The 21,609-nt window shown below is 40.3% G+C and overlaps 1 protein-coding gene and 1 pseudogene across 19 annotated transcripts in view; both read left to right on the top strand.

The window, feature by feature from the left end:
• The window catches only part of PPP1R12B (protein phosphatase 1 regulatory subunit 12B), a 237,868-nt gene that overhangs the window by 83,264 nt on the left and 132,995 nt on the right, over positions 1-21,609 (top strand). For 13 of the 19 annotated variants that reach the window (XR_638991.4, XR_638985.4, XR_638984.4 and 10 more), the window contains 8 exons: positions 2,130-2,209; positions 2,884-3,023; positions 6,047-6,159; positions 9,258-9,461; positions 12,160-12,242; positions 13,901-14,026; positions 16,503-16,685; positions 20,402-20,584. Coding sequence is in view for 11 of the 19 variants with exons in the window: in XM_009189887.4 (XP_009188151.2) it covers positions 2,130-2,209; positions 2,884-3,023; positions 6,047-6,159; positions 9,258-9,461; positions 12,160-12,242; positions 13,901-14,026; positions 16,503-16,685; positions 20,402-20,584 (1,112 nt within the window). In the remaining 8 variants the exon portion in view is untranslated. The other 6 variants (XM_003893289.5, XM_009189893.4, XR_638995.4 and 3 more) reach the window with 5 other exon arrangements.
• Positions 9,548-12,153, top strand: LOC103878691 (annotated as a pseudogene).

Below are 21,609 nucleotides of genomic sequence, written 5' to 3'. Positions count from 1 at the left end.
TTCAAATCATATGTTTTTCCAAATAGAAAGTACCAGAGTGGAGGACACCTCGTAGCTTTTCTCTTTCTTATTGACTAAAAGACTATCTTTATTTAAACACATTGATTACGGAGAAGAATATATTTATTTCTTTTTTTTTTTTTTGAGATCGGAGTTCCGCTTCTGTCACTCCAGGTTGAGTGCAGTGGCCGGATCTCAGCTCTCACTGCAAGCCTGGGCCGGGTTCACGCCATTCTCCTGCCTCAGCCTCCCGAGTAGCTGGGACTACAGGCGCCTGCGACCTCGCCCGGCTAAGTTTTTGTATTTTTAGTAGAGACGAGGTTTCACTGTGTTAGCCAGGATGGTCTCGATCTCCTGACCTCGTGATCCGCCCGTCTCGGCCTCCCAAAGTGCTGGGATTACAGGCTTGAGCCACCGCGCCCGGCCGAATATATTTATTTCTTAAAAAATAAGGAAATACACACAATACTAAAACTGTCATTTCATATAGAGAGTATTTGATCAGTGATTCATACTTACTCCAGTTTTATGAAACATCCAGAATTCAGTCCTCCTTTCTCTGCTCCTCATTTTGAATCTTTTATTGTTTGGTCATGCATGCCTTTGGCTTAATTAGTGCTATACAGGAGAACTACATAAGTATGGTATTTGTGTTCAGACTGCAGGATGGAAAACTCACCCAATATACAGATGAAGAGTGAATAAGCCATATTTTTTACTCGTAAAGCAGATGAATAATTTGAGTGGGGAGAATAAAGATCAATGACATTAGGGTGGGACATTAGGGGCAAAAAAATCAATGACGTTTTTTGTTTTTGTTTTTTCTTTTGCACATGCTGTCACTCAGGTAATGTAAACTAAAGTTTAAGACACATGTGGAAAACAGCAGTTCTGAAGCAAAGAACTATACAATGATGGGACAGATCATACCTAACCTCTGTTGTGTTCAGCATTATGTCTGGTATGGTAAAGTGAAGATTCTGGTTATTTTAAGGCTCAGTGGAAAAGTCACATACATAAAGCTCAGACAAACACAACTTAAAGTTCGTTTTGTTCTCTTTGTTGAGCAGTCAGGATCACTGAAACCAGGATTTTCAAATACAGTGTCAATGCTGTTATTTAGCAGCAACAGCCTTCCTAATTATAAGTTGTATATTTTGCACAGTTAAGTTCTTGTAATTTTATTTTTTACTTTTATTTTATTTATTTTGAGACGGAGTCTCACTCTGTCGGCCAGGCTGCAGTGCAGCGCACAGTCTCGGCTCACTGCAAGCTCCGCCTTCCGGGTTCACGCCATTCTCCTGCCTCAGCCTCCCTAGTAGCTGGAACTACAGGTGCCCGCCACCATGCCCGGCTAATTTTTTGTATTTTTAGTAGAAATGGGGTTTCACCGTGTTAGTCAGGATGGTCTTGATCTCCTGACCTTGTGATCCGCCTGCCTCAGCCCCACAAAGTGCTGGGATTACAGGTGTGAGCCACCGCACCCAGCGGTTCTTGTAATTTTAAAAACTTTTTCTGGAATAAGTTTAGACTCACAAAGAAGTTGCAAAAATAGAGAGTTCTGTGTATTCTCTACCTAGCATGGTAAGGTTTTTGAACATCAATAGTATTATTCATGAAATAATATTTCTACACCAGTGGGAATGGTACTTATCTTTGCCCTCTGCATAACTTTGAGTTCCAGGGATATAAATACATTTCATCTAGAGCATGCATCTAAATAGCAGACCATTTTCTCTAAGGGCTTATTTCCCATTTGGTACCTGTGTTTTCTTTAGAAATATTGCCAACTTATTTCAGTATATGAATCATAAAGAATTCTTTCAGGTTCCTTTTGGCTTTTTATCCTTCAGAATCTAGACTTTTTTTTGAAGATTGGGTTTGGATATTTGATAGGAGCAGTTTTATTGAAGTTCTTAACACCATGGCTTTTCTCTTCTACCTTGGATGAGTTCTGTCATCTAAGGAGACCCAACTGATATGTTTCTCTTTTTCTCGGGTTCCCCACTACCTCTTTGGTGTTGGTCCTGTTTTCTTCAAGATGACAGTATCATTTTGGTTCTCAATACTGCTGATTTTTCACCAATAGTCAACTTCTTCCCTTTTCTCTCTGTTTTCTCCGTTTCCAGCTTCGAAGTGAAAAGGAGACACGGAATAAACTCATTGAGTCAGACCTGAACAGCAAGATGCAGAGTGGGTTCTTTAAGAAGTAAGACATTTAGGCTTGAGTAGTGGGATGAGCTTTGCTCTGTGTCAGTGACATACTTAACTTCAGAATTTATAAAGTGAAGAAACTCTCTGTTTGTATTTAGCCACATGATCTATAAACTTGTGGGAAAGTATGTGGAACAAGAGAGTGGCATTGATATGTGAGGGAGACACTTAGGAAGGTTGACTGTGTTTTAAACTTCAGAATTAATTTAGACTGTGTGCAGCATTTCAGCATTTAAAAATCCTGGCTTAGGCATTCTTAGTCTCAACTTCTGCCTCTGCTTACTGTAAGTTTCGTGAACTCAGAGACAATGAGACAATGTCTATTTTGTTTATGACTATACCAGTGCCTACCGTGATTCCTGGCATGTAATAAGTACTCAGTAAACATTTGTTAAATTATTTTTTTGAATATTTATCCACCGTCATCAAAATTCATAGCTCTCCTTTTTTCTGTGTGTTAAACAGGCCAGATTTCCTTGAGCCATACTCTGTAGTAAAATACTAAATCTTAGTCTGCAAAAATGAAGAGTTTGGAAGAACACACAGATGTAAAGAAGAATTTGAATGTGTTTCTGTTATTGCTTCCACATACAGGTTTATAGACTTGTTCCCTTTATTATACCTGATTATCACTTCTGAGTTACACTCAAGTTGTCATCTTTAATTTAGCAAAGAGAAGATGCTTTATGAGGAGGAGACACCTAAGTCCCAAGAAATGGAGGAAGAGAACAAAGAATCTAGTAGCTCCAGCTCAGAGGAGGAGGAAGGTGAAGATGAAGCTTCTGAGTCAGAAACTGAGAAGGAGGCAGGTAATGCAAAGATGTTCATAGTAAAGACCCTCTGTCTCCATAGTGTAAGGAGATTACTCATTGTCAGAGAGCTAGCCAGGCCTCACAGGACTCCAAAAAGAGCTTGAAGTTTAGTTTTCAAGGATAAGATATCAAATTGCTGGTGACCCCCTTATATAAAAACTGTGAGCTATGTTAGACTATATCTACCAATTCCTGTGTAGCCATAGGATAAGGTGCACAAAGAATTCTTAGGTGCATGCTGGGTACGGTGCCTCAGCACTTTGGGAGGCCAAACAGGGTGGCTTGCTTGAAGCCAGGAGTTCTAGACCAGCTTGGGCAACATAGCAAGACCCTGTCTCTACAAAAAAATTTAAAAAGAAAAAAATAATAATTCTTATGTGAGGAATCCAATTCTCCTTACCCTGGGTTGGTAGATGGCATAGAAACCAAAATCCAAAAGTCAGTATGCTGAGAGGCAGAGAAGATGAGATCTTTCAGAAGCTCTTAGGGTCAAACCAACTGGCGAATACTTGCATTTAATTCTCAGGTTTGCCTGATTTCCTAAACAGAATCCTAAAATCTTTTTTTTCCCTCTCGTGAGTTGGGGAGTAAGGAAGGAAGAAAATCATATTTACCTTTATGGCTATTATTGATAATATATACCTCATATAGGGCTTCCTCTTTTTTTTTTTTTTTTTTTTTTTTTTGAGACAGAGTCTCGCTCTATTGCCCAGGCTGGGGTACAGTGGTATGATCTCAGCTTACTGCAACCTCTGCCTCCCAGACTTAAGTGATTCTCATGCCTCAGCCTCCCAGTAGCTGGGACTACAGGTGTGCACCATCATGCCTAGCTAATTTTAGTATTTTTAGTAGAGACAGGGTTTCACTGTGTTGGCCAGGCTGGTCTCAAACTCCCGACCTCAAGTGATCCGCCTGCCTTGGCCTCCCAAAGTGCTAGGATTACAGACATGAGCCACTGCACCTGGCCCTAAAGCTTAAGTTTATTGTTTGACAAGACAGGAACCCCAACAGTGAGTGAGATGTTGAACATGGTCAGACCAACAAGCTAGAAAATAATCCACAAGTTTTGATTTATAGTCAGGCAAACACTGAGAAAAGAATAGTGTACCTATGCCCCACATTCACTGCCATATTAAGATGAAGTGTTTCTGCTAGAGGGGAGTCACACATTATGTTTACAATGGAGTCTGTGTTTTCCTCTGAACTCTGCCATGGTTGTCCTACCTATAATATATATATAATTTAACTTACTCTGTTGTCTGGGCACCAGCTCCTCATGAGGTCTGGCTTTGCTGATATGATTTCTCTCCATGATGGGAGAATACTACCCTTCTTCATGTCTTAGTCTCTGAGGCTCACTGAATGTCAGTCACCAAAAGGAAGTCAGAGAACCATCCAGTTCTACAGAGAAGAAAGGCACCAGCTAAGTTTACAATATAGGAGTTGACCTTTTATTCATTGAGACTTGAACTTCTATTATTTATCATGCACAGTATGCTCTGGAAATGTTATTGTAGTACCTATAAGAATTTATAAATGTGCATCTTTTTGATATTTTATTATTTATTGAGTACTTACATGTTCTAGGGTTCAAATATTTGGAACAAATATCTGAACTTGCTCTATTCTCGATTACTTTTGTTAGTTGCTAAGGTATGAGAAAAATGGGAGGGAGCTGCCTGAATGACTGTCATTGCTTTGTGATTTGTACCCTTGCCTTAGATCTCTTATTCTCTGTAGCCCGTCTTCACATTGCTATTGGCATAAACACCCACAGTACCCTTTTGATTATGCTATACCTCTGTTTAAATCTATGACCACCTCCCTCACTCTATCTTTGCCTACAGAGTAAATAAACCCCAAGCCCCATAGTCTGGCCTTTAGGACTTTTCATAATCTAGCTCCAGCTGACCTTTCCAATGCTGTACATAGATAAGGACACATTTTGGCCAAGTTGGACTGCTTAATTTCCTCAAACATGCCCTGAGCTTTCCTGCTCCTGAACATTTGTACCATTTAAGCCTAAATTCATTTCAGGCCATTAATGCTCATTGAGTGATTTCTGTAGAAAACTATAGGATCTAGCAGGTTGAAAAAGTCTTTCTTTAGGTTTTTCTGGTATAGGAAGCTGAAAGGAAATGGGCCACCTCACTGTTCTTCTACCCCATGATTGTTCTCTGTTTATGTCCCTCTAGCACTGCCTACTTAACTCTGCTGTAGCACTCATCATTTTGGCTGGGAACTCTGGGTTCATTGTTGAACTCCCAGATCTCAGCTCAATGCCTGGTACATAACAGGCATTCACATTCATTAAATGTTTTTTGTTGAATATATCTAGTCAGGGAATAGAAAGGTGTATACCTGAATAAAATACATGTCACATGAGAGATGTAAGTGTAGTCAATGGTATTCACTAGTCAGAAACATTATATCTAGTTCAGGGAATTACAATAAAACTTTACATTTGTATAGTGCTTTTTACTTTGCACCACACTTAAACATTTTTCTTTAATCTTCACAGCCACACTCTGAGGTATATATTATTATCACTACTTTTTAGAATGGGAAATTGACACTGTAGGAGGTTAGGTGAGTTAGGTTTCATAACTGGCAAGTGGCGTGCCTAAGATCTGGACTTTGATCTGGGACTCCTCAGAGTAGTAGGGACCCAGGTGGAAATTATCTGCATAAGAAGTGAAGGGTAAAACTGTAGAAAAGGATGAGATCCCCAAAGGACAGATTATATATGAATTTTATATATGATATAATAACGTGGAGATAGTTTTCAGTTTTTATCTGAAAGTTGGAGTTGGAGCCTACCAAGATGGCAATAACGTGGAGTTTATTTTCTTCTGCCAACAGTTGCAAGAGATCTTATGTTAGTTTACATCCAAGCATTACAAGGCCTTAATAATCTGTTTTGATAATGGGCAAATCTTTTCTATCAGCAGAAAAGGACATAGACACAAAGATAAGATTTTTATACTAGTAGTTGTTAATTCTCTTGTCTTAAATAACAGGTAAAAAGCCGGAAACCTTTGTCAACCATTCCAACTCCGAAAGCAAGAGTAGCATCACGGAGCAGATACCAGCACCAGCTCAGAATACCTTCTCTGCCTCTTCTGCTAGGAGGGTGAGTACTTTTTGCTTAATTTGGGAATTAGATTTTACCCTACTGCAGTAGCACACATCCAGAAAGGCCTTGAAGGTACATTCTTGCAAAATAATAAAAAATACATTTTTGCCTGTCGTAATCGGCTCCTATAACAAAAAACACAGGCTGGGTGGCTTAAACAACAGAAATTTATTTCTCACAGTTCCGGAGGCTGGGAAGTCTCAGATCAAGGTACCAGCCAATTCAGTTCCTGGTGAGGGCCCTCTTTCTGACATGAATATAACCACCTTCTCGCTATATCCTAACATGGCAGAGAGAAGGAGCTCTGGTATCTCTTTCTCTTCTTATAAGGTAACCAGCCCTATCGGATTAGGGCCCCACCCTATTAACCTCATTTAACCTTCATCACTCCTCACAGACCCTTATCTCCAAATATAGTCACACTGGGAATTAGTGCTTCAATATATGAATTTTGGGAGGACACAAACATTCAACCCATAACATTGCCGCCCAAAATCTATAAGTTCATTACCAAACAAATTTGGCTACCATGTGTTAAGATAACATAAGATAGAGTAGTCCGAGGCCAAAGAGATTTTGTCATTTGCCTCTTTTCTTTGTATCTGAAGTTAAGATGCCTACATGTAAAGTGTGGACTGGGCTAGAAGATACCTAGCATCCAGTATTCATTGTTTTGGTGATTATTCTCCTTTTTATGTTTCTCCTTTAAGACTTTCATGAGTAAAGTCTTTATACCTTATGATGAGTAGAGGGCAGATGTAGAAATAACTTGTTGAAATACCAGAGGCACGTCCTCCTGTAACTTTGTGCAGGTCTCTGAGAATGTGTAGGCTTCTAGTCAGTGAGACTGAGTTGAATGATGACCCTGCTCTACAAAGTATAAAAGTTGTTTTGAGGTTAAGAATTGATTTGAGTTGTTTGGAGTGAAGCTGTTGAAAAAGCTCTGTGGTTATATAGGTATGAACTTAATGATCTTCTTAGCACTTCATGAATTGGAAAGATAGGCTTGTGGTATTCTTGTGGAAATGAGAGAACAAAGGCCTGGCTACTTATTTATCCCTAGAAGCATCATTGTGAATAATTAAAGAGGTTTCCAATAAATGTAATCTCACTCATTAATTCAGTCATTTAGGTGTACCTCATATACTGCCACTGCTTCTAAGGATGCCTAGACTTCCTACTTTTTTCAGTAGAAAAATACTAAATTAGACAGGTACAGTGGCTCACACTTATAATCTCAGCACTTTGGGAGACCAAGGTGGGCAAATCACTTGAACCCAGGAGTTTGAGACCAGCTTGGGCAACATGGGAAAACCCCATCTTTAAAAACAATAAAGCAATTAGCCAGGCATGGTGGCATACACCTGTAGTCCCAGCAACTTGGGACTGGGAGGCTGAGGTGGGAGGATCACTTGAGCCCGGGAGGTCAAGGCTGTAGTGAGCTGTGATTGTGCCATTGCATTCCAGCGTGGGCAACAGAGTGAGACCCTGTCTCAAAAACAACAACAACAACAGCACCACCACCACCACCACACACACACACACACACACACACACGCACGCACACACACAGATACTTATTCTACTTTGCTAAAATGATGCTGGGGAAGGCATTTTCCCCCTTAGAATCAGAGTAGCTTGTAAAAAGCTGACATTATTGAACCCCTAAAGCTGGAAGGAGTACATACATGTGTACATTCAGATGACTGATGAAAAGAGAAAATCTTATGTGAGTTGGAGATTAGTGATTAATAGTTTTATTTATTTTCACCGTATCAGGCAGTAAAGGTAGCCTCATATTGGAAGAAAGGCCTAAGTCTTCTTGAAAAGGTCTTGGACCTCAGGAAGGGTCTGTTGGCTTGTGTTCCAAAGACTAGTTGTACCCCAAACTGGTCCTTGACCTAATGCTGATCTATGATGTTTCCCTAGTTTATGGCAAAATGAGATAATTAAGGACAATGTAAGCTTTCCATAAAGCTTTCTTTTTTGATATTATCATTTCATTTTTAATGAAATGGTGGTGATGATGAGTTCAAAAAGAAAACATCTTTCAGAATGTTGTTTTCTTTTGGCAAAATTAAATTTAAAAGATAAAAAGATAGCAACCCTTTGACCTCTAGTTTTATGTTTTTTTTTTGTTGTTGTTGTTTTTTTGGGGGCTGCTCAGTGAAATCTAAAGCTCTCTAAGCTGCTACTCTAGATCAAATAAATTTCCTTGAAATTAGCAGAATTTAAGTGGAGTGGCTTCTAGAATTTTTATCAATGTTAACTTAAATCACTTTATCATAGTACCTTAAAATGTATTTATAAATTAGCCTGTTCCTGGCTGGACATGGGCTCATGCCTGTAATCACAGCACTTTGAGAGGCTGAGGTGTGAGGATTGCTCGAGTTTAGGACTTCGAGATCAGCCTGGGCAACATAGGGAGAACTTGTTTCTATTAAAATTTAGAGAAAATTAACCAGGCATGGTGGTATATGCTGGTAGTCCCAGCTACTTGGTGGGCTGAGGTGGGAGGATCGCTTGAGCCCAGGGGGTCAAGGCTGCAGTGAGTTCTGATTAGGCCACTGCACTCCAGCCTGGGCGACAGAGTGAGACCCTACTTCAGAAAAATAAAAATAAAAGATAAATTAGCTGGTCTCATTTTTTCCAGTCTCCACATATTATAAGGGATTAAGCTCATTATCGTCATTTTACAGGTGAGCATGTTGAGACCTAGAGAAGTAAAGTATCTTATTTTCAGTTCCACAGTGAGTTAGAAGAAGATACATTACTCGAATATAATCTCCTGGTGTTCCAGGTCAGTATTAATTGCACAAGGATAGCAAATGGTGTTTAATTTCTCATAACAACTCTGTCAGGTAGGAGCACTGTGTGAAGAATCCGAGGCTATTTTTGACTTAGGAAGAAAGAGCCTGGAGAGGTTATTAGTGTTTGCCGGGTGAGGGAGGGAACATTGGCAGAAAGACTGCCCTGTATTTGTTCTTAGCTACCTTATGTTGCCTCGCTGAACTTAGTTAAGTGTGGAAAAGGCAAATAGGCTGAAAAAGAATCATCAGAGCCTTTATTTTTCATTTCTTTTGCTTCTCTCGTAGTTCTCTTCTGGCCTTTTTAACAAGCCAGAAGAGCCCAAAGATGAATCTCCTTCTTCATGGAGATTGGGACTGAGAAAAACTGGCAGCCACAACATGCTGAGTGAGGTGGCCAATTCCAGGGAACCTCTAAGGGACCGAGGCTCTTCCATCTACCGTTCCTCTTCAAGCCCTCGGATTTCTGCTCTACTAGACAACAAAGAAAAGGTGCAGTTTGGGAGGGTATGGGGGAATTCCAATGCAGTTTTTTTTTCCATGAAAATTCAATCTTAGGAACAAATGAAAATATTTTCTAGTCCTTAAGTCGATTTTGGAAATGCAAAGCCTTTAAAGGGAGACAGGCACACTGATAGTTTAATCAAGTAGCTATTTGCTTGCTATTATTTACTTGGCCAAAAAAAAAAACTTTAAAAATAGCTTTTCCTTTTGGTTCGTTCAGTCTTCCTTGCCCCCTTACCTAAAGCAAAAAATAGATCAGAAACATAAAAATTTCAATATGGCGGAGGGGGGCACAGGACCGCAGGCAGGGGTCCTGGAGCCAGAGGGCCAATTCCTATCCCCTCAGCAGCATGGCATCGTGTGCTGAACCCTCTGAGCCCTCTGCCCCCGCCTCCTGCCAGGGTCCCACTGCTCGAGGACTTCGAGGTGCTGGATGGGGTCGAGAATGCAGAGGGCAAGGAGGGAGAGGAGGAGGAAGATGACCTTAGAGAGCTGCCACTGCTGGAGGACATGGGACAGCCCCTGGTGGAAGAGACTGAACAGCCTGGGACCTTGGCCCGAGAGTTCCTCACTGCCATGGAGCCTGAGCCTGCCCTGTCCCCGGCCCCAGAAGAGTGGCCAGACATAACCAGCTGTTGAAGAAGAAGACGCTTGTCCCAGGGCCACCGGGTTTGAGCTGCCCAGTCAAGGGCCAGGTGGTCACCATGCATTTGCAGACATCACGAGAGAATGGCATGTGGGTGCAGGAGGAGCCGGAGCTAGTGTTCACCCTGAGCGTCTGTGAGGTCATCCAGGCCCTGGATCTCAGTGTCTAACTCATGGACGTGGGGGAGGCAGCCATGGTCACTGCTGACTGCATGTACTGCTACAGCCCCCAGGACAGGAGCCCATACATCCCCTGCACGCGGCCCTATGCCTGGAGGTGACCCCGAAGATGGCCGTGGACTGGCCTGACCTGGAGATGCTCATAGGGCAGGAGCGCGTGGCCTTGGCCAACCGGAAGTGGGAGTGCGGCAGTGCCCACTACCAGTGGGCGGACTTCGTCCTGGCCACCAACTCCTATGACCTTGCCATCAAGACCGTCACCTCCAGCGCCAAAGTGGACATGACGTTCGAGGAGGAGAAGCAGCTCCTGCAGTTGAGGGTGAGGTGTCTGAACAACCTGGTGGCCTCACAGGTGAAGCTCGACCACTACTGCGCAGCCCTGCGCTCCTGCAACCTCGTTGGAGCACCATCTGGACAACATCAAGGCTGTCTTCCACAAGGGCAAGATACTGTCCCAGCAGGGTGAGTACAGTGAGGCCATCCCTATCCTGAGGGCGGTCCTGAAGCTGGAACCTTCCAACAAGACTATCCACGCAGAGCTCTCGAAGCTGGTGAAGAAGCACGCAGCACAGCGGAGCATGGAGACCGCTCTGTACTAGAAAATGCTGGGCAACCCCAGCCGTGCCCCAGCAAGGGTGCCTGGTCCAGCCTATTGAAGTGGCTGTTTGGGGCGACTGCTGTTGCTTTGGAGGGTGTGGCACTTTCTGTGGTAATTCCTGCCAGGAACTGACCGCCCAGGTGGCCACCACCCCGTCTGCACACCATGGACCCTGCCCTGCGCTCCCTAACTCCCCCAGGCTCCCTGTCCACTGCCCTCCCTGGTCCAGCTGCCTCCTCCGAGTTGGAGGCAGCAAGGATTGGGGGTTGTGCAGCCCAGCCAGTAGGAGGGACTGAGGCCCTCTAGGAGGAATGCTCAGAGCAAGGGGGCCCTCATTCCTTCAGACCCAGTTTCCCCCCAACTCCCCTTCTCCCGCTGGGCTAGGTCTCCGCTGGGGCTGGCCTCAACTTCTCCTCAACAGGCTTGGGGGCAGCCCCTGCTACCTTGCCTGCCCCATGCTGTCTAGGCTGCTTTCCCGCCACAGTGAAATAAAGCCTCCTACCCTGCTAAAAAAAAAAAAAAAAATTCAGTATGGCCTAAGAGGTTCTCTGGGCTTTGAATCTAAATTAAGCTCAGGCAAATTAGTACTTGGAAAAATAATTTTTAACTTGTCATTCATTCATTAATATGGTTAGGCTAACTTCACAAATAGTTTGTATATTCATTCAAGATTAGTAAATTTTTATTTTCTTCACTCTTTAGTTCCAGATTTTATAGGACTCTCTTAGTGCTTTTCTCTGGGGTCACATCTTCCTTTTAATCACAGTCCTCTTGCTTTATACCTCTGGAGACTACTCAAAGAGATGAGGCATATTGGTTGGATTAACTCTGCAGCATACTATTGTACATATTCCTAAGGAAGCTGTATTTCAAGGAAAAGATGTACTGGGGACTACTGGGGACTACATAAATCTTATTTCATCAAGAATATTAGAGTGGAGCTTTCTGTTTGTGGCTTTTCAAAGGCTCTCCTCCTCTCTTGGCAGAGGTGCTGCTTTGTGTAATTTGTGCTGCTGTTTTCTTTATTTGCTCATCCTGACTTTCCCATGAGAATTATTTCCCTTCATACTGTTTTTTAATGGAAGAAAGTTAGGAGTAAGCTTTTGAAAGCTAACCTTTTGTAAATACCACTCAAAATAGAATTAGTATTGGATCCAGAAATAAGATTATATAGGTATATTAAGTTCTGCTTTTTTACTCAAAATGTTTTACAGTGTGCCAGTATTGTACCTTTCTTGTGCTTTACTTCTTTTTATTTTACAGGAGAGAGAAAACAAAAGCTATATTAGTTCACTAGCACCCCGGAAGCTCAACAGCACAAGTGATATTGAAGAAAAGGAGAACAGGTAATCCTAAAACCAGCCAAAAGATGGTCCTCGTCCTCTTAGGTCTGCTGGACATAGTCATCTCCTGGGCATTACTCTTCTGCATTTTTCTCTCATTTCCTTACCACATTATGAATTGTTTGTTCCTTCTGCTTAGAACACCTCTCAACTCTTATATCCTTGCTTTGCTAGTTCTTTTTTCTTCAAATTCTAACTCCAGCTTAGACATTACCTTCTTTAGGAAGTCTTCCCTGATTTTTCCACACATGCATTAGTTGTAGCCCACCAGCAGGCTTTGTAAAGGTAGGGTCTGTGTCTGTCTGGTTTCTCAAGGACCCCTAGTTCCTAGCACAGTGCCTAACACATAGTGAACACTAAAATAATGTTATTTAATTAAATTGACCAACTTCTAATTTGTCAGAAGGTAAAATTAAAGTCTTCCTAATTAGTTAAATATAGGGATTTTGAAGTATTGCTGCATCTCTGGGCAAAATGTGATCTCAAACTTTAGCAGCATTGGCATCACCTGGGTACATTTTATTTTTATTAAAAAAAATTTTTTTTTTAATAGAAGCAGGGTTTTGCTATGTTTCCCAGGGTGGTCTCAAACTCCAGGCCTCGAGTGGTCCTCCTGACTTGCCCTTCCAAAGCACTGGGATTGTAGGTGTGAGCCACTGCTCCTGGCCCAGGTTCATGTTAGGACTCCAGAATCTCAGGCCCTACTCCAGATCTACTGAATTAGAATCTGCATTCTAATGAAATTCCCTAGGTGATTCAAATATTAATACACATTAAAGTTTGAGAAGGATTGTGCTAGAGAATCTTGTGAAGCATGGAAACCCATAGGTTTTGCAGCAAAGACCCTGAGTTATCAATTGTGGATCAAAAATCCTAGTACAGCACTTTCCTGGATACCTTTTCATTTATAATGCTAAAGAGGCTTCCAGCAAGTCTTCCTTCCCCTTCCCCTTCCCCTTCTGTAATAACCTTTTTTTCTCAGTAACTTCTTCATCTTCCCCCATCATTTCCTTCTCTGCTTAACTTAAAAGCCACCTACTACTAAGACTGATTGCAACACACTTTTTTCTTTTTTTTTTTTTTTTTGAGACAGAGTCTCACTCTGTCGCCCAGGCTGGAGTGCAGTGGCACGATCTTGGTTAATTGTAGCCTCTGCCTCCTGGGTTCAAGCGATTCTTATGCCTCAGCCTCTCGAGTATAGGCATGTGCCACCATGCCCGGCTAATTTTTTTGTATTTTTAGTAGAGATGGGGTTTCGCCATGTTGGCCAGGCTGGTCTTGAACTCCTGACCTCAAGTGATCTGCCTGCCTTGGCTTCCCAAAGTGCTGGAATTATAGATGTGAGTCACTATGCCCAGCCGCAAAGCAGTTTTTAAGTGAGGATCAAAAGTGACTTCTTATTACAAAAGAGTTAGAGACCTTTGACATGAGGAATTTGGTACCTGTTGAAATTAATTGGTTCAAAGTTGATAAAAGAAAGCAGGCAGTAATACTTCTCTTCTGTACAGAAAACAGGTACATAAAACAGAATCACCTGAAGAATGTGTCTATTAGCCATGTTATAGTTTGCCTGTTTGTCTCTTCTCTTTCTGTTTGCATTGTATCATGGACAAAAACTGTGGTAGGAATCAGTGTTTTGTTTTCCTTTCATGCTTCTACAGAGAATCAGCTGTTAATCTAGTGAGGAGTGGCTCCTATACCCGGCAGCTATGGAGGGATGAAGCAAAGGGAAATGAAACCCCACAGACAATTGCCCCCTCCACCTATGTATCAACCTACTTGAAAAGGTACCAGGCTCAAAGGGGGTGGGAGATGTTCCTTTCACTCTAGCCATGGGAATATGGGTAAGGATTGCATGCCTTTTTATGTCCGATTAACACCACAGAAATGAATCAAAATGAATTACTTTCAGGTTTCTTAGAATTAACATCTTGAATAATTTAAAATTAAAATTAATTTATTCTCTTAATAATTGAATTAAAGTAAGCTAATTTCAGATTCTCACTACTGGCTTCATACTTCATCCTCTCCATTCTATTAAAATTTTCAGTCAGAAGTGGCTTTCAGTAATGTCTGGGCAAGACTGAATTTAAGTTATCCTTGTCCAGTAGCTGGTTCTCCTTATTCTGAAACAGAGTAGTTCTCATCCCATGTGCTATTTTTGGGGGGAGAAAGGGAGGGATACTATAAAGTGGGGAGGGATGGGAAATGGGGACAGTTTTCTATTGCATTAAAGAAGTTTCATACTGAAGCCTGTTAATTTAGGGACTTGAGTTGTTTTTTTTCTTATGACTTTAATGGCCCTCAGATCCATCAAGATGTGAAACTCGCAAGTTTGGTGCAGAGAAGGTACATGGGTTTCCTTCTTTTCTCATCTGTATTCCCTTTCTGCAATTATTTTCTTTGCCACATACTAGCCAGCAAACCAAGCACCTTTGCCAGAGCCATTAAGCTACAAAAATACTTAATATTTTAATTTGAACTTTGCTGCTAATGTGGAAGAATCTGTTTTTTATTGCTTACTTTGAATTCTTTCTTCACTTCCACTTAACCCTTCCCACTATCTCCTCATACCATAGCCTTCATCACTGGGTTTTTTTAGATGATTGGTTGGCCACCTTAGAAACAGGCCCTGGCCATAGACTAGATGAGCACATTAACTCTTTGTAATCAACACTTATTTCCACTTGACAGAAAAACTTGTCAACTAGTTATTGTTGAAACATGGGAAATAGCTAGAAAACAGTCATTGTTGCCTTTTAATGTTCTTCAGTTCTGTAGATACATTCTGTAAGAAAGGGCTCAACTTGGGAAGTATGAAAGTTTGATGGACTCACTGATGCTTTATTACACAAAAGAGGTGTTTCTTGCTCTATGAGGCTATCACCTATTTGTCTTAATGGCTAAGGCCTTGGTCTTCCTGGATGCATTATTATTCCTTATAGTTGAATCCAAGATCAAGAAAACTTTTCTGAGAAAATAATGTTCTAGATCAAGGGAAGGGAGAAAGCTGCCATTTAATTTCCAGGCATGGAGTTATTCTGTGGTGAGGTTGTTGATTTTTGTGATCCAAATAATCAGCAAATGGGTTGAGAGGCATTTGGTTTGATAGATGTAGTTTGGCAAAGTTATGGTAAACAGTGAAGGGACAGGCTGCCTCTATTTAGGATCAAAAGCATGCTTAATGATGTGAGCACTTTTTGAGGAAAAGATGTACAACTTGCTTCATATCTTGAATTTCCAAAACTCTTCTCCTGTAACCCTAAAGCATTTTTTGATTTTATAAAAGCCGATCTTATGATTTTTAAAAGGAAAGAATCTTATGCCATCACCATTTAAAAGAGCAAGTGTAAGGAGAAATTTGTCATTTCCCAGCTATGCCAAACCTTTATATACATTCCATTTTCTAGTTCATCTCTTGTGTATAGGCAGAAATTCCTTTCATATAGCCCATATTAAAATACCTCTTTTCCAAGGAAGGCTTTATAGCTTTTTTTTTGGTTATCTCCTCAAGTGTCTCATTTCTATTATAGTCAAGAAGTATTTTTGAAATTTGAACCCAAATAATTTTTTCCTGCAATTGAGATGGTTCTTACCTGTCTTCAATTGAAACAAATAAAAGTTGCCCTTTATTGCTCATACAGTATTACTTTCTAGACTTAAAACTTTAAATCCTCCCAGAGGCAATTTTGCTTTAGGCTGAATAACTGCAGTTCTCAAAGTCACTTTTTTTCACAGAGCTTCTTTACCCTTTTCCACTTTTAAATTTTAAATCTCTGCTCCACAACCTCTCCAAATTCTCTGGTCTTACTTTTGCTTTTGCAGTGCTAATTCTGTATCAGGTAGACATTTGGGGTTGCATGATTATTTGCATTGGGTTTGTTGGGAATTATTTTCTTCTAATAAAATTATCCTATTTCCTATTATTCCCTTTCTTAGCCTCTCCTCTTATCATATATTCTACTTTCCTGCTTTCCCTCATTCAGTATCATCTCTCTTCCTCCACGTTCCTTCACTCTTTTGGATGATTGACCAAAAAGACCATCCTTCAAAGAGTGATGATTCCTTCATTCTTTTGGATGATTGCCTGCTTGCTGCCAGTGACTCAGCTCTAACTGGAGTTGATCACTTCACTTCCCAGTTGTCATACCCTTTCTTTGGTCTATATTCATTTCAAGTGCACAATCTGGGTGGGAAGGTGGTGCTGGGAAATGGTGGGTGAGCAGCATGTCCTGAAGAAAGTGACTGTGTGCTGTTTTGCAGTGCTTCATTTGGTAGAAGTAGTGACCCCACAAGTCCCTACATTTCAGCCAATCGCAATTCATCTCCTGCTACCTCACCCATTACCATTGGTTCATCTACCTCTCGGGGCAGCCAGTGGCAACCTGCCTCTTCTTGCCCTGCACCAATCAGTGCAAACACTACTGCATCTGTACATCATGGCAGGTAAGGCTTCTTGGAGCCATTTGAGTTGCATTCATCAAAGTTAATGGCTCTGAAAACAGATATGAAATTTGAACCAAACAGACTTTGTCACTGTAAAAGCAAGTTAGAATTCCTGAGCAAATGTCTGAATTTAATGAAGATGCTTTTGCTTTGACTTGTATTAACCAGTCAACAGTTGCATATTGAATAATCAAAGGGTATATATAATTGTACTTGGTGTTTGGACATCAGCTTAATATGACTGATTTCATCTCTCAACAACCTTACCAGTTGTGATTACAATTTAAGGGTCATACTATTGTGCTAAATTAAATATTGAAAATATTTTCATATTTTACTTCTATTAATTTTCCAGTAATTATAATAGGAATCTCTTGTATTTAGTCTTTTAAATGGCATGCAAACCCAAAGCAGAAAGAACGCTAACTCATTTTCCAAAAGCCTGTGATAGCCTTCTGAAAACTCCCAGCCAACGAGAGTATTTTGCTGGAAACATTGTGAAAAGGGACAGATTTGTGTTTGTCTAAACTGTGTTCTGGGGGGCAGTATCTTTTTGGTTTCTAGTTCAGCTAAGGGATAGCATGGTAGAATGTTATTGTGAAAGTACATTAGGACTTCAGCTGTAATTTTAACTGTGGCTTTTAATCCTTTATGTGTGGTGGGAAAGGGTCTCTTTTTTTGGGTCTGTGTCTACAACTGACAAAGAAAATGAAAAAAATCTTAATGATGGTGTTGGTGCAGGAATGCCAGTGATGGTGCTTGATTGATATTTGTCAGTTTACTAGATTTCTTTCCCTAAAATAAGTGGTGATCATTAATTCAGCCAGGAGGTAAGGGTTTATGATGGATTATTAATAATAATACTGTGTAATTACGGGTAAATTTATTAGGTCCTTGTAATAATCCATTTGCATAGACATGTTAACTATTATCACCATAGATGAAGAAACAAACATAGAGAGGTTATTATTATTATATTATATTACTATATATATATATGTTGTTTGTTTTTTTTTTTTGAGATGGAGTATCGCTCTGTCACTCAAGCTGGAGTGCAGTGGTGCAATTTTAGCTCACTGCAACCTTCACCTCCCAGGCTTGAGCTATTCTCCTGCTTCAGCCTCCCGAGTAGCTGGAACTACAGGTGCATGCCACCACACCCGGCTAATTTTTTGTATTTTTAGTAGAGATGGCGTTTCACCATGTTAGCCAGAATGAGGATGATCTTGATCTCCTGATCTCATGATCCGCCCGCCTTGGCCTCCCAAAGTGCTAGGATTACAGGCGTGAGCCACTGTGCCTGGACATATTACTATATTTTACATATATAATATTACATATTATATAATAATACTATATTGCTATTACTATAACTATGAAGAGCTGCAACTGAGAGAAAATAATTACAACTGCAATTTGTTGGACCCCATTATGTGACAGGCATTTGATTAGGTATTATATTGGGATTTAGTTTGCTTACATGTAACAATAAATCTAAGTAGTAGTGGCTTAAATAAGATAAAGTTTTTTTTTCTTGCACTTAAGAAAGTCCAGAAATATGCAAAGCTGGCTCAGTAGCTCCACAGTCATTAAAGGATCCAGGTTCTCTCTTCTCCACAGTTCTTGCGTCATGGCTGCCATTTCCATGGGTGGCTTCGTGGTCCAGAATAACTGCTGTAGCTCTAGCTATCATGGCTGTACTCTACGGAAGAAGAAGGATGGAAAGAAGGAAGCAGACAAAGAAAGAATGCCTCTGAACTGAGAGTTTTCCCAGAAGTACTAGTTGTCTGCATATGTCTTATTGGGTACCTCTAGTGGCCAGGAGACTTTGAGAAGTGTGTACTTTAGGTATATTGCTGCCATCAATAATATAGGGATTCAGTTCATAAAGAAGAAAGGGACAATGGATATGGGTTAGACAACTAGCTGTCTCATGCATACATATGTCATCTATTCTCTTATAATGAGCCCCCAATTATATAAAGTATTATTTTATAGATGAGGAAACTCGGACCGAAAGGTTAATCATCTGCCCAAGGTCACACAGCCAGTGAGGAACTGAGGTGGGATTTGAACCCAGATTTGCACATTTCAAAGCTCTTATCTATTTTGTCACTGTTTGTTTCTGCTGAGTTTGTATTTTATTCTGGGTACTATTTTAGGTGTCCTGCAGACATTATTTTATTTAATCATTAGAAGAACCCTGTATTTTAAGGTGCCACTATCTCTATTTTGTCAATGAAGAAGAGATCAGAGAGTCTACATTTAAGCAAATGTTGTGTTTCCAAAGCCCATGTTTATTCTACCCCATTGCATATCCTCTGATCTCTGCTCTAGGGCTGTGCTTATTCTAACAATCTACTTGTAAAATTACACTGCATTTCAAAATAATAGTAAAAGTCCTATTATGTAATTTAATAAAATAAAATCCTTGGCATTTCAACAGCATAAGAAATTACAGTGAGACCAAAACATGTTATTAACCTAAAAAGAACTTCAAGTAAGGTTTGGTTAAGTGTAATTTTTTATAGCTGTGTGTCTAGCTAATTTTATTAGTACTTCCTATAGATTCTTATCTTGTAAGTCTGAGGAATTTTTTGCCTTTTCTTTTTTTATTAAAAAATAACTATAAAATTTCACCTTTTTTTGCAGTCATTAATTGCTTCTGGAGAATTAGCATGTGTTTTTAGATATTACTTCTATCTTTTAAAATAGTCTGCTTTTATGTTTTATCTAGGTACCATATTAATATTTTTATATTTTTATTATTTTTTCAAGCTTGTAATGTGATTATTTGGAAGTAAGCTTAGAGCTACCTGTGAACATTTCTGCTAATAATTGTGAGTAGGTGAAAAAAATAGATTTTTAATATTTGTGCTTTTCATTGCTTTCTCCATCTCTGTATCAGTTGTGGACCTCTGTTACCCCAGCAACAGCTGTGACATCACAAATGATAGCTTTTTGGGTGGAGAGCCAATGGTTGCTCTCAACTCTTTGTTAAGAAACAAAGATCTTGTTTTCATGTAAATGAGTTTAATTATACAGCTTGCTGTTGAAAAGTCTGTAGTTAAGGATACTTATAGAATCTGGTTTGGTTTTTGTTTCAATTTCTCACTTCTGCAGTTATGAATATAGACAGGCATTTGGTTAAATGGAAAGAGAGAGCAGTTACTGAACTAGGTGAGGGAGAACTAAGCACACTGAGCTGTAGTATCAGTTGTCTCTGGATAATCCAAGAAGATGGTCATCAAATCTAGGCTGAGGACTACCACAAAGACTCCACTGCCAAGAATTAAGGAACAGGTAGAGACTAATATCGTAAGTGACTTTAATGTCTTTTTCTTGTGTAGAGAGGCCCTGTCTCTGTGTGCATGTGTGGAGACCAGATGTTACTGGGGAGTCATTTAAAACACTCTTGCATATGTCACTATCTTGCCTTGTGCCATAGCTAATGATTTTTGTTAAAACGAAATCTCAGGCACACACATACACATACAAGTCTCATAAAATGTAACTCCTCAGGCAAAGGATGTCAGACTAAACGTGTAATTATACTATTCCAAACTGTAAGAGCTCAAAATTAAAAATCCAACAAACAACATCAGAGCAAGATTTCCTAGATGAACCGCTCTTTAATCCTTCTGTCTCTGTGCCAGTGCTTTGTTGTATAGCATGCCTAACCATTTCCTTTCTGCTTGTATCTTTTTTTATTTCAGGACTCCTCACAAATCCCAGGCTGACTCGACAGCAGAGAAAACAGCAGACAATGTCTCTTCTAGCACCCCGCTCTGTGTGATCACCAATCGCCCTCTGCCTAGCACTGCCAATGGGGTTACAGCTACTCCTGTACTCTCCATTACTGGAACAGATTCCTCTGTGGAAGCCAGGGAGAAGAGGAGGTATGTTGAGTTACTGATTTCATTTGTGGGGCTCTGCTTTGAGGTACAAGATAAAGGAATGGGCATAAAGTGCTTTTCCCAATTTCAAATACATTTATGAAAATTTATCTTTTTTTTTTGAGATGGAGCCTTGCTCTGTCACCCAACCTGGAGTGCAGTGACACCATCTCGGCTCACTGCAACCTCCTCCTCCTGGGTTCAAGCGATTCTCCTGCCTCAGCCTCCCGAGTAGCTGGGACTACAGGCGTGTGTCACCATGCCCGGCTAATTTTTTTGTCTTTTTAGTAGAGACGGGGTTTCACCATATTAGCCAGGATGGTCTTGATCTCCTGACCTCATGATCCATCTACCTCGGCCTCTCAAAGTGCTGGGATTACAGGGCTGAGCCACTGTGCCCAGCCTGAAAATATATCTTTAAATTATTGTTCTGTCTTTTGCCTCTGAGCAGTCAGTTTTTGGTGACTCAATTATTTATGATTATTTAGCATAGACACTTATGCCGTTATGGATTTAGGCATATCTTTTTTCTGTTTGTCTTGTGATAAAGACAATTGTTAGGCATTATTTCACCATTTTGTAATGGAGAACCTGTGAAGCACAGAGAAGGATCTTTTGTTTTGTTATGCATAGTCTATGTTGACTTCTCTGGCAGCAAAGAAAGGGAGCAGTATGACACAAGGCTCAAAGAAATAGAGCTAGGATATAAACTTTTGATTACTTTGAGAAGAATACCAGAAAAAGAAATGAATAGTATGTGATGATATGGTAGAATAATAGTGACTAGGTATTCTGTAATTTCCTTAGAGCGAAGTTGAGAGAACATTGTGAATTGACATAAAAAATATTTAAGGTAGAAGCTAAGAAAAACTTTTTGATTGCCAGCATTAAGAGAAACCTTGGAAAATGTGACCAAGCAAGAATGGGTCATTTTCTCCTACTTGAGGAAGTATTAAAAATAGAATGTACCGCATTTGGGAGGTTCAAATGTACTTGAAGACTAAGGCTATAATTATCCTTTGTTAAGA

The sequence above is a fragment of the Papio anubis genome, chromosome 1 (genome assembly GCF_008728515.1).
Source record: "Papio anubis isolate 15944 chromosome 1, Panubis1.0, whole genome shotgun sequence".
Taxonomy (NCBI): Eukaryota; Metazoa; Chordata; class Mammalia; order Primates; family Cercopithecidae; genus Papio; species Papio anubis.
This window is presented reverse-complemented; position numbering and strand designations above follow the sequence as displayed.